The sequence below is a fragment of the Engraulis encrasicolus genome, chromosome 11 (assembly GCF_034702125.1).
Source record: "Engraulis encrasicolus isolate BLACKSEA-1 chromosome 11, IST_EnEncr_1.0, whole genome shotgun sequence".
In the NCBI taxonomy this organism is placed as follows: domain Eukaryota; kingdom Metazoa; phylum Chordata; class Actinopteri; order Clupeiformes; family Engraulidae; genus Engraulis; species Engraulis encrasicolus.
The window spans coordinates 19,568,205-19,594,704 of record NC_085867.1 but is presented as its reverse complement, the minus strand read 5'-3'; the positions used below and the strand labels follow the sequence as shown (position 1 = coordinate 19,594,704).

The 26,500-nt window shown below is 43.8% G+C and overlaps 3 protein-coding genes across 4 annotated transcripts in view; 1 reads left to right on the top strand and 2 right to left on the bottom strand.

The window, feature by feature from the left end:
• Nucleotides 1–13,019, bottom strand: part of plpp1a (phospholipid phosphatase 1a) — a 32,762-nt gene extending 19,743 nt beyond the window's left edge. The window contains exons 1-2 of one of the 2 annotated variants that reach the window (XM_063210153.1): nucleotides 12,518–13,019; nucleotides 2,218–2,369 (exon numbers count right to left, since the gene is read on the bottom strand). In XM_063210153.1, the coding sequence (XP_063066223.1) occupies nucleotides 2,218–2,369; nucleotides 12,518–12,575 (210 nt within the window). In that variant the 5' untranslated portion in view covers nucleotides 12,576–13,019. Of the gene's footprint in view, nucleotides 1–2,217; nucleotides 2,370–7,993; nucleotides 8,149–12,517 lie in introns of both variants that reach the window. The other variant, XM_063210152.1, reaches the window with a different exon arrangement.
• Nucleotides 13,020–15,748: 2,729 nt separating this feature from the next.
• LOC134458835 (splicing factor 3B subunit 4-like) lies at nucleotides 15,749–17,656 on the top strand. The gene is made up of 2 exons (XM_063211241.1): nucleotides 15,749–15,842; nucleotides 16,156–17,656. Exon 2 carries the CDS (start codon nucleotides 16,175–16,177, stop codon nucleotides 17,459–17,461), a length of 1,287 nt encoding a protein of 428 aa, XP_063067311.1. The 5' UTR covers nucleotides 15,749–15,842; nucleotides 16,156–16,174; the 3' UTR covers nucleotides 17,462–17,656.
• Nucleotides 17,657–23,765: 6,109 nt separating this feature from the next.
• Nucleotides 23,766–26,500, bottom strand: part of csgalnact1a (chondroitin sulfate N-acetylgalactosaminyltransferase 1a) — a 58,400-nt gene continuing 55,665 nt past the window's right edge. The window contains exon 8 of the mRNA XM_063210149.1: nucleotides 23,766–26,500. This exon is cut by the window's right edge and continues 785 nt beyond it. The gene's annotated coding sequence lies outside the window, so the exon portion shown is untranslated.

Below are 26,500 nucleotides of genomic sequence, written 5' to 3'. Positions count from 1 at the left end.
GGTAGCGTTGAGCTATCAGGCTGGACCTTAAAGGGACACTGTGCAGGAAATGGTCAAAAAAGGTATTGCAACTATGCTGCTCATTGAAACTGGGCTGCCTATTGCCAAATTTGATCTTTACATGAAAGTTTACTAACTAATAAACACATATTTTCTAGTATGGTCCAGGTACAATCATTTTTGCAGCTAAAAATGGCTATTTCTGGAAATTCAAAATGGCGGACCATGGAGAAGATCCCCTTTTCATGTATGAAAAGTGCAATTTTTCCAGTCATAATGAATACTTAGAATTTGATGCTGGTGGTAAGTATTCATGAAAAAGGTCACATTAGTGAATGGGCAGCATGAATTCTGGAAATAAACAACTAAAAATCTCACACAGTGTCCCTTTAAGCTCAGATGTATTGTGCTGTGCATCCCATGCCAGAATTGATCAGAAAAAAAACATGACTGGTAGGTCATGGGTTCCAGCCCAGAGAGGCAAACTAGCGCAGATGACCTCAGTTGCACCTAATTACCAATGAATTACCAATTGCTAAATAATTTATTGGCTGTGGTTGTACCACCTGATTCCTGCTACTAAAAAAAACCTCATTGACCCACATATCTCTATTTATCTGATACATCTTCACAACAAACAAAAGCACAAAACACACACAGAGGCAACATTTTCAAATATGGTTTTGGTGGTGATTGGTGTATCAACATGTGACTTGAAACCAGAAATGATTACAGTGAAACAGTGCAACTCTATATGACAGCATAAAACTAAGAGGCCTAACAGGGATGTCCACTTAATAAATAAATGATTTGAGGATAAAATGTGTATTGGCTCCGATAGGTGACATGAAACACACCTCACAATGTATCGGAGTGAAATAACTCAAATTTTGGTTATATTGAGCTTATATGAGGTTTTTTATCATGTGCTAGTCCAACACTTTTTTTTATGTTTCCACAGGGTAGCTTCATAACTCCCACCAATCCCCCCAAAAAGATAATGTGCACGCTGAGCATCATAGCAGCCATGCAACCATGCAAACAAAGCAGGGGGGGGGGGGCTCTATATATAGAGAGGAGAGAGGACAGGAGCCCCATATACATACGTACAGTACCACTGGGTATTATGGTACAGGGCCTAATGGGTAGGTAGCTGACATGCAATCACGCCTTCAGCCGGGACAAAAAAATGTTTATATGACACACACACACACACACACACACACACACACACACACACACACACACACACACACACACACACACACACACACACACACACACACACACACACACACACACAGCAGTGACTGACAGGGGAGGCGTCAGTCATTGTGGTATTTCTCAAACTGAGAAGCCTACACCCAAAAATACTGACAGCTTTTTGAGTTTGCATCAATCACCCTTGTTTTGTTTCTTTAGTGGTCTTCAGCATCTTCATCAATGTCACATTTCGACATATTTAAATACATTTGAATGACCCTATATATATATATACTGTATATATACCTATATAATTCATTGGGGTCATCAATGACCCCCCTCGGTCAAATGTTTGAGGGATAAAATTAGCACCCATAGTAAATGTCCCAATCGCGTGAGCCATTGCTCACACTTAGATACTATGCCAACCACAGTGACTCGACAGCATCGCTAAATTTAACTTTTATCTGCTTCCTCAAAGCATTTACTTACTCATGGGAAGATTGAATATCTTATCTTGGGGAGGGCTAAAACCAAGCACCACCCCACTATAAACTGTGCCTTTTCCCTCTTGACTTTATTAGACTTCATAGCTTGCAAGCGCTCATTCCCTGCCAATATATATGTCAACTGAAGCCAGGGATTTCACTGCAAACATTTGGCGATTTGACTGCACTTCCAATGCCCTTGTAAGACAACAGTTGTGACTGTGAAAGTCTCACAATGTGCACAGAAGAACAGAAGAGTGTTATTAAGCATGGGGGTTCCGCCCAGAAAAATAGAACTGCTCAAACACATTCCACAATCTATTTTGGAGGGCCAATTCCATGAGACCAAAATTCCATGGATATGTGATTAGGGATTTAAGGGGGTTTGAAAAGCAAACAACAAAACACAAGGGCAGACGGGTAACAAGACAGGGATGACCATGAATGAAAAGAGACAGTGTGTGTGAGAGACAGAGGAATGAAGACAAAGACAAAAAATGCTATTGAACCAACCAAGTCCACTTACAGAGATAATTGTGACGGGAATCATTACTCCGCCTAACAACTGATAGGAAATGGTGTCTTCTTTTAGGGGGTACTTGATCGTATCATCGTTACAGAAAAATCCTCGTTTGAACGGATTGTGTCGTAATGTGAGTATTGCGAATGGGAGTCCGGCTAGCAGAGGGCAAATGAAAATAGACACACACATACAGAGAGAGAGACACACACACAAACACACACAAACATACAAGAATATGTTAAAAATAATGCCATAGGTCAATAACTCCAGTCCCTGGATATGTTAAAGCATTGTGTCTTCCTCCTGGTTCTATATAGACACTGTGGGTGCTGACAGTCTTTGGTAGATTGGGGGGAAAGTGTTTGAATAATGCCATCCAGAATTTAGCTTTTAGGTGCCAGAGGTGTCAAAAGTAAAGCCCTGGTATGATCAAGGTTGTGGTGTAATGGTGTAACAGCTATGCATTACCATGTGCCAGTGTTGTCCTTGAAGATGCCTGAAGAAGATCTATGATCGAAACGTTGCTCCCAATAAATTAAGTCTTTTGCAAGCAGTGTGCAGATCCTTTCCCGCTCCTACAAATCTTGTCCTTGCACCATGAATTTACTTATACTTGTATGTTTGACAACTCCGTTAGGTGCCAATATAATATATTTTTTTAAATTGAAACAAACACCACCAGTATCTATCAAAATCAGGAGGGAGAAGCACAATTGCGAAGATAGGGTAGCATTACCCCATAGTGCTTTCTGGAGAACAAAAAAAACTGTGAAAGGCTCATAAAAAGAAGAACATTAAAATGGAGTTAGCGGAAAGACAATTGTTTTTTAGATATGCTTCCTCCACCATCAGTAGACCTAATAGAGGCTAAAAGAAAATCCCGCAATGACAAGCGTGTCGTAACCTCACCCAACCCCAATCCTCGTGGCGGAAACGTGATGAACTTAAAGAGCATGATAGGCAGTATAGCAGCGCCAAACGCTAAGAGCACCCTCATTGTGTTTTCGCATGCACTGTGGTGCGGTGTGGTGTGGGCACTTTCAACCATGTCCTTGTTTATGGACATTTTAATTGCTTTGTTTTGTTTCCGCCGCGGCTTCTGGGACTGCCTGGCATTTCACCACAGTGCATGGCCAAAAATCCCATGTGCCACCCGGCCCATCCCAAGATGCCAAGGCATGCCTGTTGTGAACTCTATCCTGGTTTTGTTTGTGTGGGCGTGTTGAAGGCCTAGTGCTTTAAATAACGGCACGCACAGGTCTGTGGCGGGCCAGCTCTAGTCTAGCAACTGGGTGTCAACTACAACCCGGACAGACAAGTAGTCCATTCTAAACGCTCACTTTCTATGTTTCTCTCTATCTGTCTCGATGTCTGTCCCTCGCTGTCTGTCCCCCGCCGTCTGTCCCCCGCCGTCTGTCCCCCGCCGTCTGTCCCCCGCTGTCTGTCTATCTTGCTGTCTGTCTCTCTCTCTCTCTCTCTCTCTCTCTCTCTCTCTCTCTCTCTCTCTCTCTCTCTCTCTCTCTCTCTCCTCTCTCTCTCTCTCTCTCTCTCTCCTCTCTCTCTCTCTCTCTCTCTCTCTCTCTCTCTCTCTCTCTCTCTCTCTCTCTCTCTCTCTCAAACTTCTTATTTCTCTCTCTCTCCCTCTCTTTCCCCTTTTTTATTGCTTGTAAACAATAATTCAATGCCCAGATCTCTGGTTTGTAACTACACTTTTGGCAAACCTGTGGAGGGGGAAAAAGAGGCGGTTACAGTGTCAGTTCTTTGCACACAAAGCCATGGAGTTGAACACAAGTTAAAAAAGAAAATGAGTACGTGGATGTGGTGAATGTGATGACAAATTAGTTTCTCTCTCGTTCTCTCTCTCTCTTTCTCACTCTCTCTCTCGCACACACACACACGCCCAGAGGCAAGCTCACACACAAAGAAATGTCAGAGACGAATATGTTGCACACAAGTATGCATATGACCATAAGAATGCAATAAACAAAAACAAAATTGGCCATTCGCATGCCTGTGACAAACAGAATGCACGGTATAAGTACCATAATCACTGCATTGGTTCCACATATGCATGCACAGCACAGTGCACCATGGCAGCCATCTTTGCTTTCAATAGCCTGCCATGAATACCCAAGGCAGGGCTAGTGCAACATCTCTCTCTCTCTCTCTCTCTCGCTCTCTCTCTCTCTCTCTCTCTCTCTCTCTCTCTCTCTCTCTCTCTCTCTCTCTCTCTCTCTCTCTCTCTCTCTCTCTCTCTCTCTCTCTCTCTCTCTCTCTCTTTCTCTCTCTCTCTCTCTGTTGCAACCTCCCACGGCGACATATCAGGTGTCAGTGTGCCACTGAGTTAAATGCACTGATCCTGCTGCTGTGCAAAACAAATCCTTGGTGGGGGGGGGTTGGGGGCAGTGATGGGGCAAACCAATGACTGCATATTTAGAAGTTCATTGAACAGAACTGAATGGAAATGCGGTGTCCATAGATACACAGTCATTTGGGGGAAACATGGAGTATGGCAATATGGTAAATAGTAGTTCAAAGTCTGGTTGTATAGATTGTACTTACACCTTACATGCACTTCAGTGTGCCCGACATGAGGGGTCGTCCCAATGCAATATTCGGGATACTGAGTGGATGTAAATGCACGAACTGATGATAGAACGTGATCGTCTTTCATCAGTATGCCAACCAAATTTGCCCTTTGAACTTTTCCCTGCGCATCCACGCACCTGATCCGATACCTCCACATCTAGAGTGCCACGATTCCTCTCTACAACTTGTTGGTCAACTATGATTCCCATGAGAGCGGCATTGCTGGCACACTCACTGGCAAACAATCACTATCTTCCATCTAAGGCTGCATTTTGAAGACAGGACAGACACTCTAGATGACCCGATGCAGCATGCAGCATGAGGCTATCGTATCGTGGCTACCTGAAGCAGATCAGATCGGGGCTACAACTGACATGTGCACGTCGGATTAGCCACGCACACACACAAGGGATTCGCACGGGCATGAGAACTTGAAAGTCAGCATGAATGGAATAAAGGATTTGGGGCACGCTTGTGTCCGGTGTGTGTGCTGCAGTCCTTTGGAAGTCACAGAGTGTGTGCAGGTGTGTGTGTAAAACAGCTCGAGCAAGAGTCTTCGGAGCCATTTATTTTATTTTACTTGATCTATTTTAAAGGAGACAGTTGTTATGGTACGGTCATAACAATCTGACAGGGCATTAAAGGAACAGTCCACTGTTTTTGTAAATGTGCTCGTTTTACACCTCCGCTCGATTTAAATAATTGAGTTTTGCCTTTCTCCTGTTCTTCCAACCGGTCCCTGATTCTGGTGATATCATCGGATGAACTAGATGGTGCAAAAAACTGAACAGCACCAACTGGTCCCATTCACTTCAATGATATACAGGAGAGAGAAAAAACTTTAAAAAATGTACTCGAGGGGAGCTATTAACTGAGCAGCACACCACCAAAAATGGTGGAATGTTCCTTTAAGGTGTAAGATCATAAAAAAATGCTAAGGGCTGGTGATTCGGGCAGTCAGGCAAAGGGGATGTGAGGCTTTCAAAACAGCCATCAACCTGTCATTGATACAGCTTCATTCTGCTACGCTCAACCTTTGCACTAGGATGCCTCCGATTACAGGACTTGAAGCCGTAAAGATAGGGCCCGGTTGTGACAGTAACAAGAACAACATTCTCACAGCTTGGAAAAATAATTGCAATCTGGGGATGTTGGGAAACTTGGAACGTGTTATCAATGTCAAATCAGTTCAAAGGAAGTATGGCCATTGTCAGCTAAGAAACAAAAACATAACAGTAAAAAAAAATGAAAGAAAGCAGCGGGGACTGCATCAGTGTGCCAAAGAAAATCTCTTTTTTCCATTCTTAACGGATTTGCCACATCCAGAGTCCACATGGCTTTCATTACTACAACTCTCCTTGCCTGCTCAGGAGACGAAAAAGGTCAGAGCCGTAAAAAAAAAGTTAATCATTGGTCACCGAAACGCATAAATGAAGACGACTTGAGTGACATTGAAACATGTTGAAATCCCAAGCTGTAAAGTCAATTTCAGTCAATCAGAACTGGTCCCTGCAACTCTTTTGAACCGTTGGACGCATAAGACCGTTACGAGACATTTCACCACTCTCAGGTTGAGTAAGAAAGAATCAAACCGCAAGAGTGAAATGAACTCAGGGGCATATTTCTAAACCGTGGAATGAGTCCCGAAGTTGCCTCACAACTACATGATATCACCAGCCCTGCAGTTGAACCCATCTATCACAGTCTTTGGACACAGTGGACATCCTCTGCTAGGCTTGTACTGTATTTCACATGTAACAAAAGTAGCTAAAGGCACCATGCTCATGGCATCCACTGAGAACCTTTGGCAATCACACATCATACCGCTTTGGGGAAAGAATTTTTGTTTTCTTTTTTCTCTTTTTTTCCCCCCCTGACTCTTCCGTTGTCCTTGAGAATGTCTTAAAGTAATTAAAGATTACAGTGGTCGGAGGGACATCTGCTTTCAGGCAGTCACTCCCTGCACAACTCCTAACAGCTGACAATGAACAGCTGTTCCCTGGTCAGCTATGAAAACTGTGAGACGAGACATTCACAGGTTAACACAGAGCTGGGAATGCTCCAATAAGATGGTTCAGTTACTAACCAAGCTCAACTAACTTGAGGCACGTAGTAAACCTACTATTAGGGGAGCCTTATAGATGATTATCTCCCATCAAAAAAGTCAGAGGGATCCGATATTAGGAGGTTTACCACTTGCTTCTAGTTAAAATAGCATGGATTCTTTTCTGGAACTATCCCCCTGGAGTGGCGTTTAACATCAAACATTGACATAACCATGACATTAGGCACAATAAGTTTGCACACTCTCAGGTAGATTTTCTACATGTATTTTTCCTTTATGTGAATGGAAACCACATTGGCTTTTGAGGTAGTGTAGTGCTTTTAGCACATATCTTGTTCCTGATTACCCTACTCTACCTCCACTATGTAGTGGGGCCCCCAGTGTTGATCCAGCTAGCTGACACATGCTGCTGACAGGCTTGAGAAGGGCTGACAGATGACGACTGTCTGTGCGTTTGCTACATCACCCGCGCACACGCGCACACACACACGCGCACACACACACACACACACACACACACACACACACACACACACACACACACACACACACACACACACACACACACACACACACATACACACACACACACGCACAAGCCAGCTGCTTCAAGCAAACGTTAGTCTACCTCAGCTCCCCACCCCCCTGCCCCTTTGGTTTGTCGGTCAGTGGAGTCCATGAGCATTGGTGAAGGGTCTACTGCCATATTGCCCTTATGAAAAAGGCCAATGTGTTGCATTGTGTTATCAAAACTGCAGCTTTACTGAACTTTAGTAGGCTATTACATTAGTATTACTGCAGTATTACTGCAGTTTTTTTTGCAGCGAATGCAGTATTTCGGTCACAAGAATGTACTGCAAAAAATACACAAATACAGTACTGCAATGCTGCAGAAAACCGTAGTATTACTGCATTTTTTGCAGCGAAAGCTGCATTTTGGACACATAAATATTACAAACATACTGCACAAAAAACTGCAAAAAATATACTGCAGTGCTGCATAAAACTGTAGTATTACTGCAGATTTTTTTGTTTTCATAAGGGATGTTAATGCTACTAGTGCTACAGCAGCAGCTGCTGGGTCCTCCTCCAGTGGCGCGGCGCGGTGGGGACGGGGCTACTTACGCAGCTAATGGGCAGCGCAAAGCCCACAGTGTACAGCACGGTGGAGGTGACGGTGCTGTGGTGGAAAGGGTAGCTGATGCTCTCATCGTTACAGTAAAAGCCCCTCTGGTAAGGCTTGATTTTACCCAGGTTAAAGGAGGCCAGCGGTAGACCAGCTGTTGAGGAAGACAGTTAGAGAGGTCAGGGGTGCATTTCTTGAAACCATAGTTGCTAACTTCAATAGTTACTTTGTTGTTTTCAATACAATTTCCCATTGGCAACTACTCGAGTTACTAACTGGCTAATAACTACGCTTTCAAGAAATGCACCCCTGATCAGATCAGGTCATGGGTTATAAAAGTCAGAGCAGGATGATGGGTGTGAGGTGCTCCTGGGCTTGCCAAGCACCAGCTTGACACAGGGTTTCCTCACTTGGAGCTCCATCCATCCATCCTTTCGTCCAGACTAAACAAGAACATATCGCACACACGGGTAACACTTTTTTTTTCTACGGTTCACAAGTTAGCCACTAACACATGCCTAACTGTCTCTATACATAACTTAAAAGGCATGTATAGAAAAATCTGTCCTTTATTAGGTGTGTATTCACAAATTGCAAGTTCATTGCCAATAATTCCTTTATTATTGAAACAATAATCATACAAAGGACCTAATAGGTCCTTGACTTAGCTTTACACATGTCGTATTAGTCACTTATTCAGGCAGTAATTAAGCATGTGTTAGTGGCTAACATGTAAACCATATTGCTAAGTGTGACCCACACAGGAAATAGGCTGTTGGGCCCTGCTGTGGCCTAAAGGTAGGGCACTGGGTTACTAAGCCGGCAACCCGGGTTCGATTCCTACCCAGGTCATGTGGCGATCCTTCCCCATCTCTCTCTCCCCACTCGCTTCCTGTCCCATTCTTCGCTATACTGTCCAAATAAAGTTGACACCCCCCCCCCCCCCTTAAAAATATATACTTTTTAAATGAAGTATACTGTTGGCTAGTAGAGATCAGACTGAAGAGAAGTGAGGAGGTATTCTGCTAACGCTACTTATGCTCCTGGTGATGTGTGGCTTGTCTTGCTGGACTGGGTCCGTTTCACATGCTGTTACGGAGGTTTTCCAAAACCTCAACTACCAGGGCCTGACATGCGTCCAAAACCAGCAGTTGAAAAGTGCCATTTTACATTCACTGACACATACAGTACAGACAAATGTTGTTAACAAAAAAAATCAAACTTTCAGGTCAGCTTTAGTTTGTTAAGTTGCATGTGTCATCATGACCCATAAAATCCACACAGGCCCAATACATTATAACGCAAGCAAGCAGCCATGTTTGTTGTGTCAATGGATGACACAACTCACAAACAGCTCCAGCACAACACTAGTATCTCTCAAGCCCACACGAGCTCATATGCATTAGCACCTACCACAATAGCCATGTGGCGCCACTTTAGACTAAACGCTAACAAGTGGTTGCTCAATTATACCATCCATGTACCAAGATGACAGTGTTGTACTTGGCAGACTGCTGACGCTGTCTTCTTCTAGGCGCCCTGGCGATGCACACTCACAACCAACTGCCATGTTCTTCTCTCTGGGAGACTTGTAGTAAAAATGCCCGTCCTTCTAGCTTGTTTATCTTCTACTCACTCAGACAAAATGGTTTATTTGAGGAAGCTCAAATACCATCTAATTTCCCCCGATCCACTTCACGCCGACAAGCCTGGCATGGGGGGAAACGGTGGAGCTAGGCTAAACACAAGGCTGGCAAAGTCTAGTCTAGGCTAGTCTCTATTTTCCCAAACTCTAAGGGTCCAAAACAGCAAATGGAGAAATGTTCGAAAAAAGACAGTAACACTTTAGAATAGGGTTCACACATGCCTACACATGCCTAATTGCTGTCTGTGTGAGTGATTTGTAAGACATGTGTTACACTAAGTCAGAGGAATACGAACTCTTTATAATGATGATTATTATATGAATAATAAAGGGTTTATTGGCGATGAACAAGAAACTTGTGAATGCTCATCTAACAGACCTTTGATTTTGCTTAACACATGTGGTATAAGTCACTCATACAAACAGTTAACTGGCATGCATTAGTGACTGACATGTGAAACTTATTATAAAGCATTACAAAAAATCATTGCATCCACCTTTTTAACTCTATTATTTGCGTTTATTTCACTTGACTGGGCATGACCGTGGATGTGCACTCTTTTGCAGGATTTCCTTTTCTTTCTTTTATTTTGAGGTTGAAAATATAAGTATCACGTTGAGGCAATTAGCTCTGACAAGCCTAAGTCCGGTATCAAAGCTGGTTGTCTTCTCTTTGCATGTCTGTAGGTTTAAGCCCTATTGTTGCAACCAGCTGCAAAGCCTGATGGGTAACAGACAACAGACGCCTGTTCTTCTAGCCTCGGGGCCTCCCCTCTCCCAACACACACACACACACACACACACACACACACACACACACACACACACACACACACACACACACACACACACACACACACACACACACACACACACACACACACACACACACACAGGGGATCTGTTATGGCCTATCTACACGTGATGGACATGTACACATAAAACTCCCCCTCCACAGGCACATGCAAAGAGTAGATGACACAAACACATAGCAACATTATGACTCAGAGCTCTTTTTTAAATTCTATGGGCGTTAAGAGGGCAGGAGACATCAGCGTTGTTGGGACGCCCGCTGGGTCTTATCTTGTGGTTTTGAAATGGATTATGTAATGACAGGAACTATAAAGGACTTATCTTCTGAATTTGCATTGCTGTCTGGTGAATGTTTGGACCATCTTCCCCTGTAGCTAAGTTATACTCTGTGCTTTCACTAAACGTGCTGTTCAAGAAGGGACATTTTTAAGTACCATACTCTGTCAACCATCCTTTAGGCTGGCTGGCAGGCTGACTGGCTAACAAACACACACACATACACATATACACAAACACACACAGCCCATCTTTCAGGCTGGCTAACTGCCTGACACATGCACACACACACACAATCACTACCCTCTGTTTCCATCAACAGCTCAGCCTGGTGTCCACACGGTCAGGGCCTGGACCCCCACCCCCCACCGTTTGAACGATTGACTGGAGCAGCTGGCTGGCTGGCTGGCTGGGGGGACTCAGATCCTGTGGCAGTGCCCTTTCTACTTTCCCAGAGCAATCCTAGTCTCATCCCCATATCTCACTCATGTTCCCCAATACAGTCTGTTACTACTGTGTAACTAACACTGAGTTGGATTGAGGGGGACTGGGTGACATTTGACCTACATGTTAATTAAGGTACTTGTTGAAAAATCACATCCAAATGTACACTTCAGACCGTACTATCTGGTAAGGAGCTTGCCTTTTCCATGGATATTGTTGCTTTAAGGTGAAATCGCAGACATCAACTGCAGCTAACTTAACCAATCACACTACAAACCACAAACATAATCCGATGAAGATACCAGGCATACGGTACATTATCTCTTTCAGATAAGTACAAGCACTTGCACAGTTCTTTCCTTTTCAACAGAGACAAAATGCCATATACTGTTTTCTAGTTGTTACTAATGTTTATTCGTCACAACTTCCTCTAACAGCATTGCTAAAAATAAATGAAGAATTCCAGTCTGTGTCATGCTGGCCTTGAAAGGAAATTAGAGGATGTCTTTATTGTAATTATATGTGTAAAGCACTATGTCGCCAGCCCTCATGAGTTTGCTACTGCTACTGAATATGTGAAGAGATTTTTTTGGTCACATTTATGGCCAATCCTAATAATAAATAGATTAGTTAAAATCCCTTGAGGGTGGCATGGAATTATGAAAACGTGATGTTGCTATGAATAAAATGAGCACAAGCTTGTCTGAAGCAAGTGGTTGTCTGGATTTTGATTCCTGAATAGTTCAACTCCTCATGCTGGGAATAAAACAGGAGTAAGTAATTAAGTAATCTCCTGAGGCACTCAATTCCAGTGTATATTGTGAGCCCTGAGAGAGTGCCACACGTTGGAACAGTGAATTCATCTGTAAACCCATAAAACTTCTTCACAAGCTAAGCGCCTAAAGTAATGGAAAGGGGCAATCATAAGACATGCCCTACCTAGTCTACATGATGGAGGCAATATTGAAGTGCCAGCATGGGTGAGGCCACTATCTCCATTGCCCTACTGGTTTTACTTGCTCGAATACAATTGTTTTGGTTCAGGGTGTGTAACTACATGCCAATAACAGAGTAATTGACACCCAGTTAATCTCTTGAGTCCAGTCAGGAGTTTCCTACTAGACGTGATGATAAATTCGCCCACACTCCCTACACAGAATAGACCACGCTACTGGTGTACCTTGACTGCGGCTACTTATCTAGGTTCTAAGGTTCGCCCGCAGCATAGCCACTCCCTTTCACGTGACAGCAAGCAGTTCTCCTAACATTACAAAGTAACCATTTGACAGAATTGACAGATACAACGTTTCAAAGTAAAGGAGCACAATGCGCTGCTCATACTCACCCAAAACCAAGCAGACGATGTCTAGCAAGACGAATGGTATCCCTCTGGTGTCAAACATCTTCGCAGACTCTCCACCAAATCCCGGGTACTGGGTCAACTACAGCTATTTGGTTCTACTTGGCACCGCTGGCGTGTCTACGGCTTAAACGGCCTTTCTGCTATCACAGGTCTTCTGAAAGCGTTGTTTGCATTTAAAAGGCCACACGGGAGACATGCGTTTCGTAAATATCAATCAAGGTGGAGATCGACTCGCAATGGCGACAGCGCCTAATCGTCCAGGAATGTTTCGCACGGTCCTTACAATTAGCCTGCAACTGTTATCCTACCATTGTGGTACACAAAAGAGATGGTCTGAGACGATAGGCCGGTGAGCTCGACGGATCTAGTCGACTCATTTATCACCGGCTATCCTCACTACACTAAAGAACGCAATCGCCTGGACTCAACTGGACTGCACATCGCATAAAAACATAGAAGGATGACATGATGGCAGCGCAAGGAGGTCATTCCACTCAGCCTATCGCATGCTTGCCATCTCCTTACGCAAGCATTCGCCACGTCCTTCCCCCCGCCTACTAATTATTATGCATGCTTTGACGCTCCTTTGCCGACCCGAAGCTGTGATCTCATCTCACTCAGTCTTTTTTCTACATTCCAATCAATGCACATGCTCACAAATAATAAAGGGTAGAATACTTCTTATTTGGCTGCTACGCTGGAGCGTTTTTTTTTTAATTTAGTAGCCCAGGCGCTGTTTTAGACCATTAAGCTGCTCACTTGCATGCCAGGCTTTCAACAAGTGTGATATAGAGTTTGTGTAATGACCAGACGTTGCACTAGAGTTAAGTGAGCCTAATAGCATAGGCCCTAGGCCTATGTGTTTTGCTGTTGTTCTATAAAAATCAGCTTTTTATTTTTCACAGGTGACCAGGATTGTAGGTCTGTCGTCTCCTGTCCACTACAGAGCCGTTTATATACGGCTCTGGTCTACTAGATCTAACAGTGCCATCTAGTGAACAGAGTCTCAATTTACACAGGGCCTACCTTTCACCATCATCAAATCTGAGTGGTGAGACAAGCTTTGATGATAGGGTTTCTTTTCTCTAACACTAGGCTATTATTTTCTCGAAAACGAATTAGGAAGATGGCTTTACTGATGCATGCAGTAAAATTATTAACAAATAAACTCAGTTTTCAGTTAATGTAAATCTATTGGCCTACTGACATCTGACCTAAATATGCGTGTTACACATTTACTACTGTAAAGTCTGTTACCTGTAAATGTGTGGACATTGCATTAGGCTACTGTACATTAGGTCTACACAACAATTAGCAGAATTATTATTGCTTTTAAATCCAAAGGGACTTGAGGTTCTAATCCATGTATCCATGTTATATAGATTATGAGAACCCATCCTTCTCAACAAAGTGTCCCTAAAAGCATGCAGAGAAAATCAAGAGGGCTCAGAGTAATAAGTTAAGTTCTTGTGTGCCAGGGTGTTCTAAGGTGTGTGACGAGTTTTTAGTGCAAGTAAAAGAAGGCCTTCTATATTGCTTTCCTCCCTTCTTCAGATGTCTATAGGTGTTTTTTTTCATGTGAAGAGTAAAAAAGGGATGCCACCGACCTTGGTAAACTTTAAAGGAGCTTGGGTTTCATTTTCACCAACACTGTGTGAAGACAAGAGGCAGTCAGCATCAAGCAGACCTGTGATCACTCTGACAGATCTTTGTTTTAAGCCATTTCTGGAGGAAAGCACCACTTCCATGAGTAATCAGCAATCAATGAGCGGACCATTGAGACCAACGAACTGAAAAAGAGGAGTTGATGGATGAATGGGAAGTTGTTTAGTTTGGCCACAGGACATGAGAGGGTCCTTTTGTCACACAAGTCTGTTTAACCTCATTGTTCAACCCCCTCATCCATCACCCCCCCCCACACACACACACACAGACACAGACACAGACACAGACACACACACACACACACGCACACACACACACACACACACACACACACACACACACACACACACACACACACACACACACACACACACACACACACACACACACACACACAACCACACACACACACACACACACACACAAACATCAGTTACCTCAGGTATGCAGATTGAAAGGACCATCACAATCAGACAGCCCAAGACCACAGTCTCTCCCACAACTTCCCATTGTTTGTGAAGGTCATCCAGGTCTCCTTAGTCAAAAGAGTTTAGTTGTAGGCATCTGGCCGTCATTTTGTATAGTGCATGTGAGTGCACTCTCTGCCTTTGGGATGAATAAAGGAACTCTCTGCTTCACTGGCCATACTACGTCATACGATTGCAGACAAGAAACAAATTGCATACACACAAAAAAACTCTGCATCTATATGTGCATGAAAGAGTTTAAAGCCTGGGAAACTCCCATTGAGACACAACACTCCACAGCACACAGCAAAACTACATTTATGCCTCACAAGCGCAAGGGGGCAACCCCAAATGGTTCCCCAAGGGAGCAGTGTGGCGGGACAGAACCATGCTCAGGGTACCTTGGTCATGAGGAGGATGGGGGAGAGCACTGGTCATGAGGAGGATGGGGGAGAGCACTGGTCATGAGGAGGATGGGGGAGAGCACTGGTTATGAGGAGGATGGGGGAGAGCACTGGTCATGAGGAGGATGGGGGAGAGCACTGGTCATGAGGAGGATGGGGGAGAGCACTGGTTATGACAAACAAAAGCTGAAATAAATGAATGAACAAATGAATGAATAAAGGGTGCGGGTGATTGTGTGGGTTGTGGTGGGGGGGTACAGGGGACATGAGTGATTTGTTTATTGTTTTTATCTGTATTTTCATTTTGTTTTTGACAGCTGCTTTACTTTATTATTCTATTGTATACTATTTCATCTCAAGGACTACTGATGAAAACTAGCCCAAGGCTAAATCTGATGTGATGCATGAAATGGAAACATTTATGTTTTAATTGCACATGGTCCTGATAAACTTGCTTGATTGATTGATTGATTGATTGATTGATTGATTGATTGATTGATTGAACAAGAAGGCTTCCATCACAAGGCCTTTTAGTTCTATTGGCATTGGAACACTTGACAATACAATCAATGCTTGGCACATGTTCAATAGAACATAAGATGCTCTGTGATGTCAATGGAAGGACAAGATTCTAAAGACATAGGTACACACTTCTCAAACATTACTTGATTTCTGTGGTAAGCTACACAGTATTGTGCAAGTCTTGTGTTGAAAATCAACCTTTATTTCTTGAAATTTATACTTCTGATCTCAAACCTTCCGTCAACAGAGGTAAGTTTTTTATTATAATAATAATGATAATAATAATGATAATAATAATAATGATATGCATTGCTAATTATTATATATTTTATCAATAGGTAAACAGCAATCTAATACATTTTACTGTTGTTGTTGTGTTTACCTGAGTAATCTTATAGGGGATATATATATAAAATAGTATACAACAATATACTGTATAATATTATACAGGTAAAATGTATTAGATTACTGTATACCTATTGACTAACCCTAGGATTACAGATATTTTGCTTCAGTTGTACAGTAGGACTAAATATTCCAAATCATTTTGTGAAATTTTTAGTGTCCTGTTCCCCTGCCCAATGGGTTACATTGGGAGGAAGAGGAAGAGGAAGAGCGGTAACAGACCCTCTGAGCCAGCGAACCCCTCTGGGCAGAGCAGCCCACAGCCAGGACCCTCTGGGGAACCTACTACCCTCGGTGATGACCAGGCAGGGGCATCATCCAAGAGATCCAGGCCTGGAACTGCCAGTCCCCTGCCCAGGGCTGCAACTTCCCCCGGCTCCCCAGAGCCGAGAGCCTCCAATGAACTTGCTGCTCGCGGTGATAATGGTGGATCCTCATCATCCATGAGCTCCAGGCCTGGAGCTGCCAGTCCCCTGCCCAGGGCAGCAGACCCACCAAGATCCCCTCAGCCAGTGGCATCTCGTCAGGTGTTCGAGCCCATGGAGGTGCCTGGAGCAGGGCCTGCATACGGTTATGGATACCCACCTCACGCTCTACCTCAGGTCTTTGAGCCCATGGAGGTGCCTGGAGCAGGACCAGCTCACGGCTATGGATACCCACCTCACGCTCCACCTCAGGTGTTTGAGCACGTGGAGGTGCCTGGAGCAGGACCAGCACACGGCTATGGATACCCACCTCACGCTCTACCTCAGGTCTTCGAGCACGTGGAGGTGCCTGGAGCAGGACCAGCACACGGCTATGGATATCCACCTCACGCTCCACCTCAGGTCTTTGAGCATGTGGAGGTGCCTGGAGCAGGACCAGCTCACGGTTATGGATACCCACCTCACGCTCCACCTCAGGTGTTTGAGCACGTGGAGGTGCCTGGAGCAGGACCTGCATACGGTTATGGATACCCACCTCACGCTCCACCTCAGGTGTTTGAGCACGTGGAGGTGCCTGGAGCAGGACCTGCATACGGTTATGGATACCCACCTCACGCTCCACCTCAGGTGTTGGCGCGTGATCACCTGAACCCTGTGGTGGCCACTACTCTGGCTTCTCTCCCACAGAGTGCAACAGACGCGCTGGCCTTGTTCTCCACTCTGCTGGCCACCCTGCCGCTCTGTGGAGGTAATGACCTCAACACCACAGAGCTGCTGGAGCACTTCCTGGCTGAGACAAACCACAAGCTCTCCACGATGATCTACGACATCATGACGTATCACAATGGTGGCTTTCCCCCCGGGTTCTACGACCCCGACGTCGTGACTGAGGAGACGCGGTGCCCCATTTGCTTGGAGGACTACGAGGTGGGCGATGCACTCTCCCTGTTTCCGTGCCAACACCTAATGCACAACGTCTGCCTTCAGCGTTGGGTGGAGAGGAGCCGCACCTGCCCCGTCTGCAGGGCACCAGCGTAGGAGAGAAGTGGTCACACCACAAGCTGGGACCAGGGGCGCAATATCCCATTCTGGACCAACCACCACCAATGGACCCCCTGACATTATTATGAAAAAAAAATCGACCTGAACAATTGGACTCCCTTCAGGGTCACACCACACTACAGGGGCTTAAAATCACTGATTCATAGCCCAATTAAAAAATATATTTTTCTGCATGAATTTTTCAGCGTCCCTGTGGTTTAATTGCAATGTATTGTATGTGCTGGAAGTTTATATACATACAAAAAGCAGTGTGTTTGGTGTAAAACAAGGCATGAAAAGAATCATAAATAAAACTTCACAACAAAGCAAAGTTTTAGCTGAATGAGCACATATAAGCCTAATTAATTATTTTCATCTCAACTGTTACAATAAGTCAGGTCAAATCAAATTTATTTCTATTGCACATTTTAACAGAATGGCGAAACCCCAAAGTGCTTCACCGATAATAACAGAATAGGCCTTACATAAAATAAATCTATATCAATAACTTCCCATTAATTCGGCAAAAGTAGCAAAGTAGGCCACACAAGCGATCAGAAAAACTAAGACCGAAATAGTAGCCTAAGCAAAAGCCTCTTTATTTATTTCATTACTCCCCCTACCAGCCTGACGGTTCGGGAGTCGAACTGGCAACCTTTGGGCTACCCTGATGTCTAGGGCTTTTTTTTAAAGCTTTTTTGCCTTTATTTGTGACAGTACAGTGGAGCAGAAACAGGAAATGAGTGTTGAGAGAGAGAGACGGGGAAGGATTGGCAAATAACCAGAGCTGAAATCGATCCCGGGTCGCCGGCACAGTAACCCAGTGCCCTCAGCAGGGCCCTGATGCCTAGGGTTTATGATGTAGCCTGGTTTCACCATACCCTAGTACTAATTAGAGCAGGGATGGGCAACTGGAGGCCTGGAAAGCATATGTGGTCCTCCTCCTCACTTAGTGCGGCCCATAGATAAAACAGTAATAGTAATACCTGTAGTAAAAAAATGATGACCAGATGAATTAGTGAGTCAATCTGTTCTAGTTATACTGTTGGCCAATAGGGTACACTTCTATTCCTCCAAACAATATGGGAAGTCAGTGAGCAGCCAACTGTACCCAAAACTCTGTGAGTTGCAGTCAGTCAGATCCGTGGTCATGTGACCCTCTGATGATGGCGAAGAAAAAACGTGGCCCTCCTCATCATAAAAGTTGCCCAACCCTGAATTATAAGCCTAAAGCCTATTTATGATGTGTGATATGGTGACTTTACTGTGACAGTCAGTATGTCAGTATGTAAACATAGGCCTACATAACCAAATAACCAAGAAGAAAACATCCAAAAAGCATAGTCAACAATCAATGTACTCATCTCTCTTTATTTGGGTGTTGCACCTCATAAAACCAACTACGGGGTACTTGAGCCCCCATCTTTACACTAAATGATACTGCAAAAGATGACTTATGTCCAAACAGAAATGATGATGATGACTTGTTGTGTTTAATAAAATAAAATACAATTTCTTGTAAAAGTAATACATACAGCATGATGCATTTAATACAGTATTCAATGAAAGTGCGATTTTTTAATAAGTTAGATTGTTTTTCTTTTTGTTAGCAACATTTGGTCACCAATGCAAAGGTACAGCGAAGGCAGCAGTACTTCAGCTACAGTCATCACTGTAGCAGCACCCTGAGAAGAGAAGAGAACAGCACTCCTGCACTGGAGGAAGTCTAGGGGTGCAGTCAAACCAGTTCCTCACATCCTTTCTTGTTGCCTCTGACCTTCAACATCATTGGTGATGATTTCGGGGGTGGCTGCTGCCTACGTTGACATCAGGAAAATGTTATAGGCATCTTGGGGCCCACTGAGGGAAGAAGTTGCAAATAGCAAGAAAAGAGAGGGGGAACTCGTTTGCCTTTCACCCCAGCACTCCGCCAAACATATCTGCCCATCACTTCTTAAAGGCCCAGTATCACATTTTAGTCGTTTATTTTCTAAATGGCCATTCACTAATCTGATATGTTCATGAATATTTCCGCGTTAATCAACAAATATTAACTGGTCTGACCAAGTTTTGCAACAAGAGATGTCTGTTACTGGTCATTCAAAATGGGGGACAGGGACAACATCCACTTGTTCATGTAAGAAGTGTACATTTCCACAAAGAATACTTGCAAATGGACGGTGATGGTGAATATTCGCGAAGAACAGAACATTCAAGAATGGGCAGCATAGATAAATAAACTACTAAAACATTATATACTCTACCTTTACACAAACCAATACTGTTGTTTTAACACCGTCATATGTTCACTGTCCAGTGGCAGGAGCAGCAAAACTCAGACCAAATAGTCACATAATCATTTCCTGATCCCCAGCCCCCACCTACCCAACTCCCACCCACGCAACACCTCAACAACTCTCTTCAGCTGTTAAGACTTGATATAAATGTACAAACAATAATACGTTGCCAAGTCGCTTCCTCTCTTCCCTCTTTCTCTTCCTTTTACTGCAATATATAAAAGTTGCCAGCCACTTTAGGCCATTTTAGATTGGCACAAAGGGAAAAATACAGCAGCCAGCAACCACCATTCCAGCACGGCACACAAAGTGAATGGTGTGTTTCCTGCATAAGCACATGTCAGCAATGAACTAACAGCCGGGGAGTAATAGGCCTCATAGCCTATATAGCCAGGCAGATTAGTGAGAGAATATTTCAGTTGGTCATACAAGCACCATATTTGGCACACTAATGCTCTAGAACCTACTTTAACATAAAAGTACGTTATCCAAGTGAAAAAACAAGATGGCCGCCATTTTCCAAGATGGCTGCCATTTGACGCATTCTCGATCATTGTTTGGGCTATATTGTGACAAAAGAGGCCTGTTTTGATTAAATCAATATCAAATTAGATGTTTTGGTACATGGACAGTCCAATTCTACATTCAAAACATGATGATTATCAAATATTATGATAAAAAATGGAAATGTTGTGCACTACAAGGCAATGCTTCACTGTTAGTTTAAAAACTTCGCTACAACATTGTTACTGTATTGCAGAGAGTCTAAAATATCACTGACATTCTACTTATTATTATAACAACTAAAACATAGTGAACATGAGAAAGGAAAAAGTTGTTCTCTTCAACTTGGGTGTTGCCAAAAGATGTTCTGGGTCAAGTGAAAAAAGGGACTTGTTTGAGTCGGTAAACGGTTTGTAGTTGCTTTTGTTTGTAGTGCTCTTGTTTCTTTTTAGTGTTTCTATCTATTTAGTTCTCACATCTGCAAGTGCATAACTGGGTGCACTTCAGGCTGAAGCGAGAACATTTGCATAATCCTCTGCTTTCTGTCTTGCAGCCACATATTGTCAACGGCTGACAGGCCTAAGCGATGGGTGGAAGAGTTGACTAGGACACTCTCCAGACCATCTTTATGCCAGCCACAGTGGACAGGGTCCTCTGCATTTTGCATATAGTTGCCTGGCCCCATATGCAGGCGGCTTGGAATGCAGACCGTTTTACATGCTGTACCAGAGATGCAGTTGTTGGTGGAATAGAATCATAAGACCGTTGCGTCCAAGAAAATAATTCCAGTCTTGCCTCATCAACCTTGGCTGTAGTGCTGTGCTTGTAATACATGGTGACGACAAACCTCTCAAGGATTTTGAGGTCTGCTGCAGCTCTGGTAGATCGGTACTGACTGAGCTGGTTGAAAACCGGACTCGCTTTAGGGCACACCTCCCATGCTTGCCATGCCGTTTTCTTGCCTTTCCCATGAAAAGCTGACACAACATCACAACCAGTGAAAGCATGGAAGAAGGGTAAGCCACTACATTTCTGTGGGCCAAGATTAAGCACCATCTCATGAATTGGCAACCACCTAAGGGATTGACCCTGGCCGAATTCTACCTAAACCATTTCCAGGCCTGCATCCTGAAGAATCGTAAACACACTGATGTCAACAGGAAGAATATCTGTGTCACATACCTTAATCAACAAATATTTTATCTGTTGCTTGGCTGCACGGAGAGCATGTGTGAAGATCCTGGTGTCAGTTTTTTCATGGCTGCATGGACAGAAGCCTTCAGTGCTGATTTATTTGTTTGAAAGGGCCTACTCTCCTTTTGTCACAACCACGATATTGTGGGGAGACAGGGTCACAATCTTGTCATCCAAAAACTCGAACAGCTCTGTTTTGTTGTCACTGTCTCACAGAAAGCTTCTCCAGTTTGGAGGTAGCTTGGTTTTGTCAGTCACTCTTCATCTCTCTGCTTTACCTCTCTTTGACCTTGTCTCAGCCTTCAGGCTTGAGGTCCAGTACGCATCAAAAACAATATATGTTCGCTCATAATTTGATGGGTCTGTCAGAATCTTTGGAACTACATCTTGCACAGCATGCTCGTGAAAGGTCTTTGATGTCTTTGCGGGCATTGAATGCACAAGGGCAGAACCATCAATGATAACAGCTTCACATTCTGGTTGTCTCTCAGGTGGAGAAACTGTAGCTTCTGAAATGTTGGTGAGTTGAGACTTCTGTCCAGAGTGGAGTTTGCCTGTGTCTCTCAGTGCATCAGGAAAGGACTGATTCTCAAGTTTAAAAAACTCAGGTCACACTTCCTTGTCTGATATGATATAAAGAGTCGTGAGAAAAGATGGCAGTAACTTTTTAGTACTTTTTTCTTTGCTTCACTCGAGGCTACAGCCGCATCTTGGCGAAAGAAATCTGTTCTGTTCTTTTTGATGGGCCTGTGGAAGGAAGCCTCATCACCAAGACCATTGAAAAAATCTCTGAAGTCAACTCTGCCTTTCTCTAAGAGAAATTTTGCAATCACTGGGATGTGCTATGGTGTTTTTCCCAGTGTAAGCAGATCATTCGACTGCTCCTGAAAAGGATTGCCTAGATCCTTCATCACAAAGAACAACTTCTGAACCTTGTCAATGAATAATGTCTGTGACTAACTAGTCTGCTCATGATGCCTGCTATCTCCTTGTGCCACCTTGACTTGACATGCCAACTCGTACTGCCTGACTAACTGGCTTACTTCTGGTCCAGACACCATCCATCGCCTGAGTGCAGATGCATCCTCAGTCACTCCAATGGCACCACCAGCGCCTTTGACCACCGCATTGGCCTGCTCATGAGCTTGGTCAATGACTAAATGGGGAGACTTCAACTCCTCTTTCGTGTCAGTCTGACAGAGGCACAACTTCCTCCAGTCAGTACCAGCAAAACTCAATGGATTGTTACCTAACATTGTGTATAATATGGTTTAAACCCGAGGGGGCTATCCTTTTCTACCTTACCGTACGAAAAACATCAAAGCACATTGAAATATGGGATACTAGATTCAAGAAAGTAATGCCCTACATCTATTCCGATCGTACATCCAATGTCGTTTAATTCCCGTGCGATCGGTACGCCATCCAGGTAACCACAGCCGTTACCCTTAGCTCGGCTGTCCCGCGCTGGCACACCCTGTCAATTCAGGTGCGGCTATCTAACTACAGTACTACCACTAACTAACCTTCTAGTCAATGTCTGCACAGCTGCTTATTAGATAGCTGTTGGGACACTTGAGTATACCATCATCTACAGTTAGTACACAACATTTTTTAGTGAAGTATTCAACTACAGCTAGCACACTACAAGCCAACACTGAACCCCATGATGAGTCTCACAGCAGTAATGTCACCAGTGGGGCCTGGTTGTGCTACAACATCACTCATATAAAGTATTGCAAAAATATAAATATTTCTATTAATCGAAATTCTACCTTGAGAAATACTTTTGTTTCCTTCTTTTATTTAATTTGGTGGCCATCTCAAAAAAACGGCAGCCATCTTGGATTTGAAGCCAGATAACACAATTTTCATAAATAGTACACCCTTCCTTTGGACAAAAAAATCACTTGTATCACACACTTACTGATCTAGAAGAATGTCTATGGCCAGAAAACATTCGAAAACATTAATATTGGACGACTCAATATCCGCCATCTTGAAAACTGTCAGCCATATTGGAATTAAGTTGACACCATTTGGTATTTCTAGACATAATATATAAACTTTGAAGCTGTGGTAATAGACACATGTCTATTCTACAAAGTTCTACCTTGAAAGACACTTGTATTACAATAAATTTGGCGGCCATGTTGAAAACTGGCGGCCATCTTGGATTTGAAGATGGATAACGTACTTTTCTTAAATAATACACCCTAGACATCATTTGTACCAAATATGGTGCTTGTATGACCAACTGAAATATTCTGTGAACATTTGGACTCTAATCTGCCTGACTATGTGTATGTGTGTGCGTGTGTGCGTGCGTGCTTGTTGCACTCCTACAACACTGGAAAATATTACAAACCCGTTAATCAAAAAAAAAGTAAGTTACCCTGCTGCCTTAGGTTCGTAAGTTAACTCAACTTGAGACTTTGTTTTCTGAGTTGACAGAAATATAAGCCTCAAGGTGAGTTACCTTACAAACTTAAGGCAGCAGGGCAACTTACTTTCTTAGGTTGAACTGGCTTGCAATGTTTTACAATGTACAGTGAGATGCACAGTGATCAGGCAGATTTCTTCTTTGAAAATATAGTTTGTTTAAGAGATCACTTGTTTTCAAACAGCCCAATATATGTAATGAGGTTTTAGTGAATATATGCTAACAAATGTTGTTCTTTAATTACCTGGTTCCCCGGAAGGGGATTGGGCCAGGTATTGCAATTAGTTTGTCAGTCAGTCTGTCTGTCTGTCTGATTGTTTATCTGTGTTTTTGTCTGCCTGCGGTGTGTGAGGGTTGTCTGTAGGGGGTGCCAAGCGCATAGCATCAAGTGCATCTAGCATTGGCCAGGGGAGCACGGATTGCTCTTGTTATTATGGTATTGAATTGAACAAAAATATAATATCTCTGTCTGGTATTTGGGAAGAAATCAAAATGCCATACCATGACAGCAAACAGCATGAGAATATGTTACAATCATCTCATATAGGTTATGTTCTTTGTAACAGTTAAATGTGTCAACACACATCTAAATACTGTATGTGGGAAAAGATCAGTGTTAAAAACAAGGCCCAAAAAATCAGTTCAGTTAAGTTCCAAGAGTGTTCAAATATTGTGTACATGGTTACAAAAGTGTGTGTGTGTGTGTGTGTGTGTGTGTGTGTGTGTGTGTGTGTGTGTGTGTGTGTGTGTGTGTGTGTGTGTGTGTGTGTGTGTGTGTGTGTGTGTGTGTGTGTGTGTGTGTGTGTGTGTGTGTGTGTGTAATGCGAAAAACAGTGAACTGCATCACCATGATATGACAAGCTACAATAAAACAAATGAAACCTTTCTGTCCAAGTTCACAAGTATTCATGACATTGCAAATCAATTGCAACCGTTGAATATAGCATAGAAAAATCTAAAATTTGTCTTTAAGCAAAATAAAACAATATGTAATATAGTACAATCTATGTTTTCCCCCCTTGCACTCTTGCTTTCTTTTCAGAAACTTGATGTCATGAGCACAAGAGCACACTAGGTGGCACTATAAAACAGGTGCCTGGAGTCCGGCTAATGGCCCTTGCCTTGTTCCAAGTCACAAGACATCAGACAGCCTTAAAGCAAGTCACACAAGTGAGTTTAACAAGAGCTCAAGTCACAGGACTATGAATTAGATACAGCCTTGACCCTGGTGACCTTTTTGTCTAACAGCATTTGACCTTTCACCCCTCCTGGTTTCCCGCCACCTCAATAAAGCCAGCGACGTTCATGCATCTTTTAGACTGCCTATTTTCTGGTGGGCCTACAGCTCGACACAGCGCGACTCGGCTGCCACTTTTTACTTTTCGATTGAGCTGTGTCGTGCCTATTCAAAAAGCAAAAAGGGTCGGCCGAGTCACACCGTAGGCCTACCAGAAAACCAGCAGTGGAGAAGAGGCTTTAGGAGCAGATTGACAACAACACCCCAAAGTCATTTTATTTTTCTTCGGCTTTAAGAATGGGACGTGTTCATGTATAAGTGCATCTGTAAGCTTCAATTCAAAATCATTCCAAGGAGATCATACAAAAGTCTTCCAAAGAGCACTGTCTGTAGGTACTGTCTATTTGTAGGTAGAAAAGTCAACTTTGCCTTCATCAGAGATTGCCTTTCCCCTGCAGTGTCCTGTTGTTGTCGTCTGTCCTTTTTTCTTCCCTCTCAGAAGCTTCGATTGTTGCTATTATCCTGTTTCATCAAAAGAAGACAGCCATATGCCACCATGACACGACGACAGGCATCCAAATGGGTAGCACCATCATGATGCCATCTTCATCCTGATGCTCACCCCACCCATGACCAGGTCCAGGAGGGTCATGATAGGGCATCCCATATAGAGTCATACATATGGTCTGGCTCCAGGGACGGGAGGACTGAGGGGGACCCCATTACGTTGTTGGTACAGACAGGGGGCCCCTGTCCTGCCCGCCCTGAATGGGTCGGGTGGTGTGGGGTGTTCCATTGGAGCTGGTTGCACATAGGCAGGCCCCGAAATTTGCTGCCACACTCCACCCCATTACCCAACTATCCATCTGACACTGAACCAAGCCTGCAACCATCACAAACCAAAACAGCACGGAGGAGTTGAAAAGTGGGGTCAGTCGTGGCTCAGTGGTTAGAGCACTGGGTTGGCAACCCAATGGTTCCCGGTTCAGTGCCCGACCGAACCACGGCTGAAGTGCCCTTGAGCAAGGCACCTAACCCCCACATTGCTCCCCGGGCGCCGCTCAGCAGGCAGCCCACTGCTACGGACTAGTGTGTGTACTTCAATGTGATTCACTAGTCCAAATGGGATAAATGCAGAGAAAGAATTTCCCCTACCTAGGGGACCAAAAATTGGCTCCAATCCAATCCAATCCAAAATTGGCTCCAATTGGCTTCATAAGTAAGGTATCCTCCAGGCTCCTGTTCTTCACTGTCTGGGCTGTCACACGAGAGGACTCCAAGTCCGAGTTCCAAGTGAGAAGAAAAGTCACCGGTGCATCTTAGATGTGGAAGATTCATTTGTGTTTTTTAGCAATCAGGAG

Excerpts from the sequence above, each read along its gene's own strand:
- LOC134458835 (XM_063211241.1), top strand. The coding sequence starts at position 16,175 with ATGGGTTACATTGGGAGGAAGAGGAAGAGGAAGAGCGGTAACAGACCC.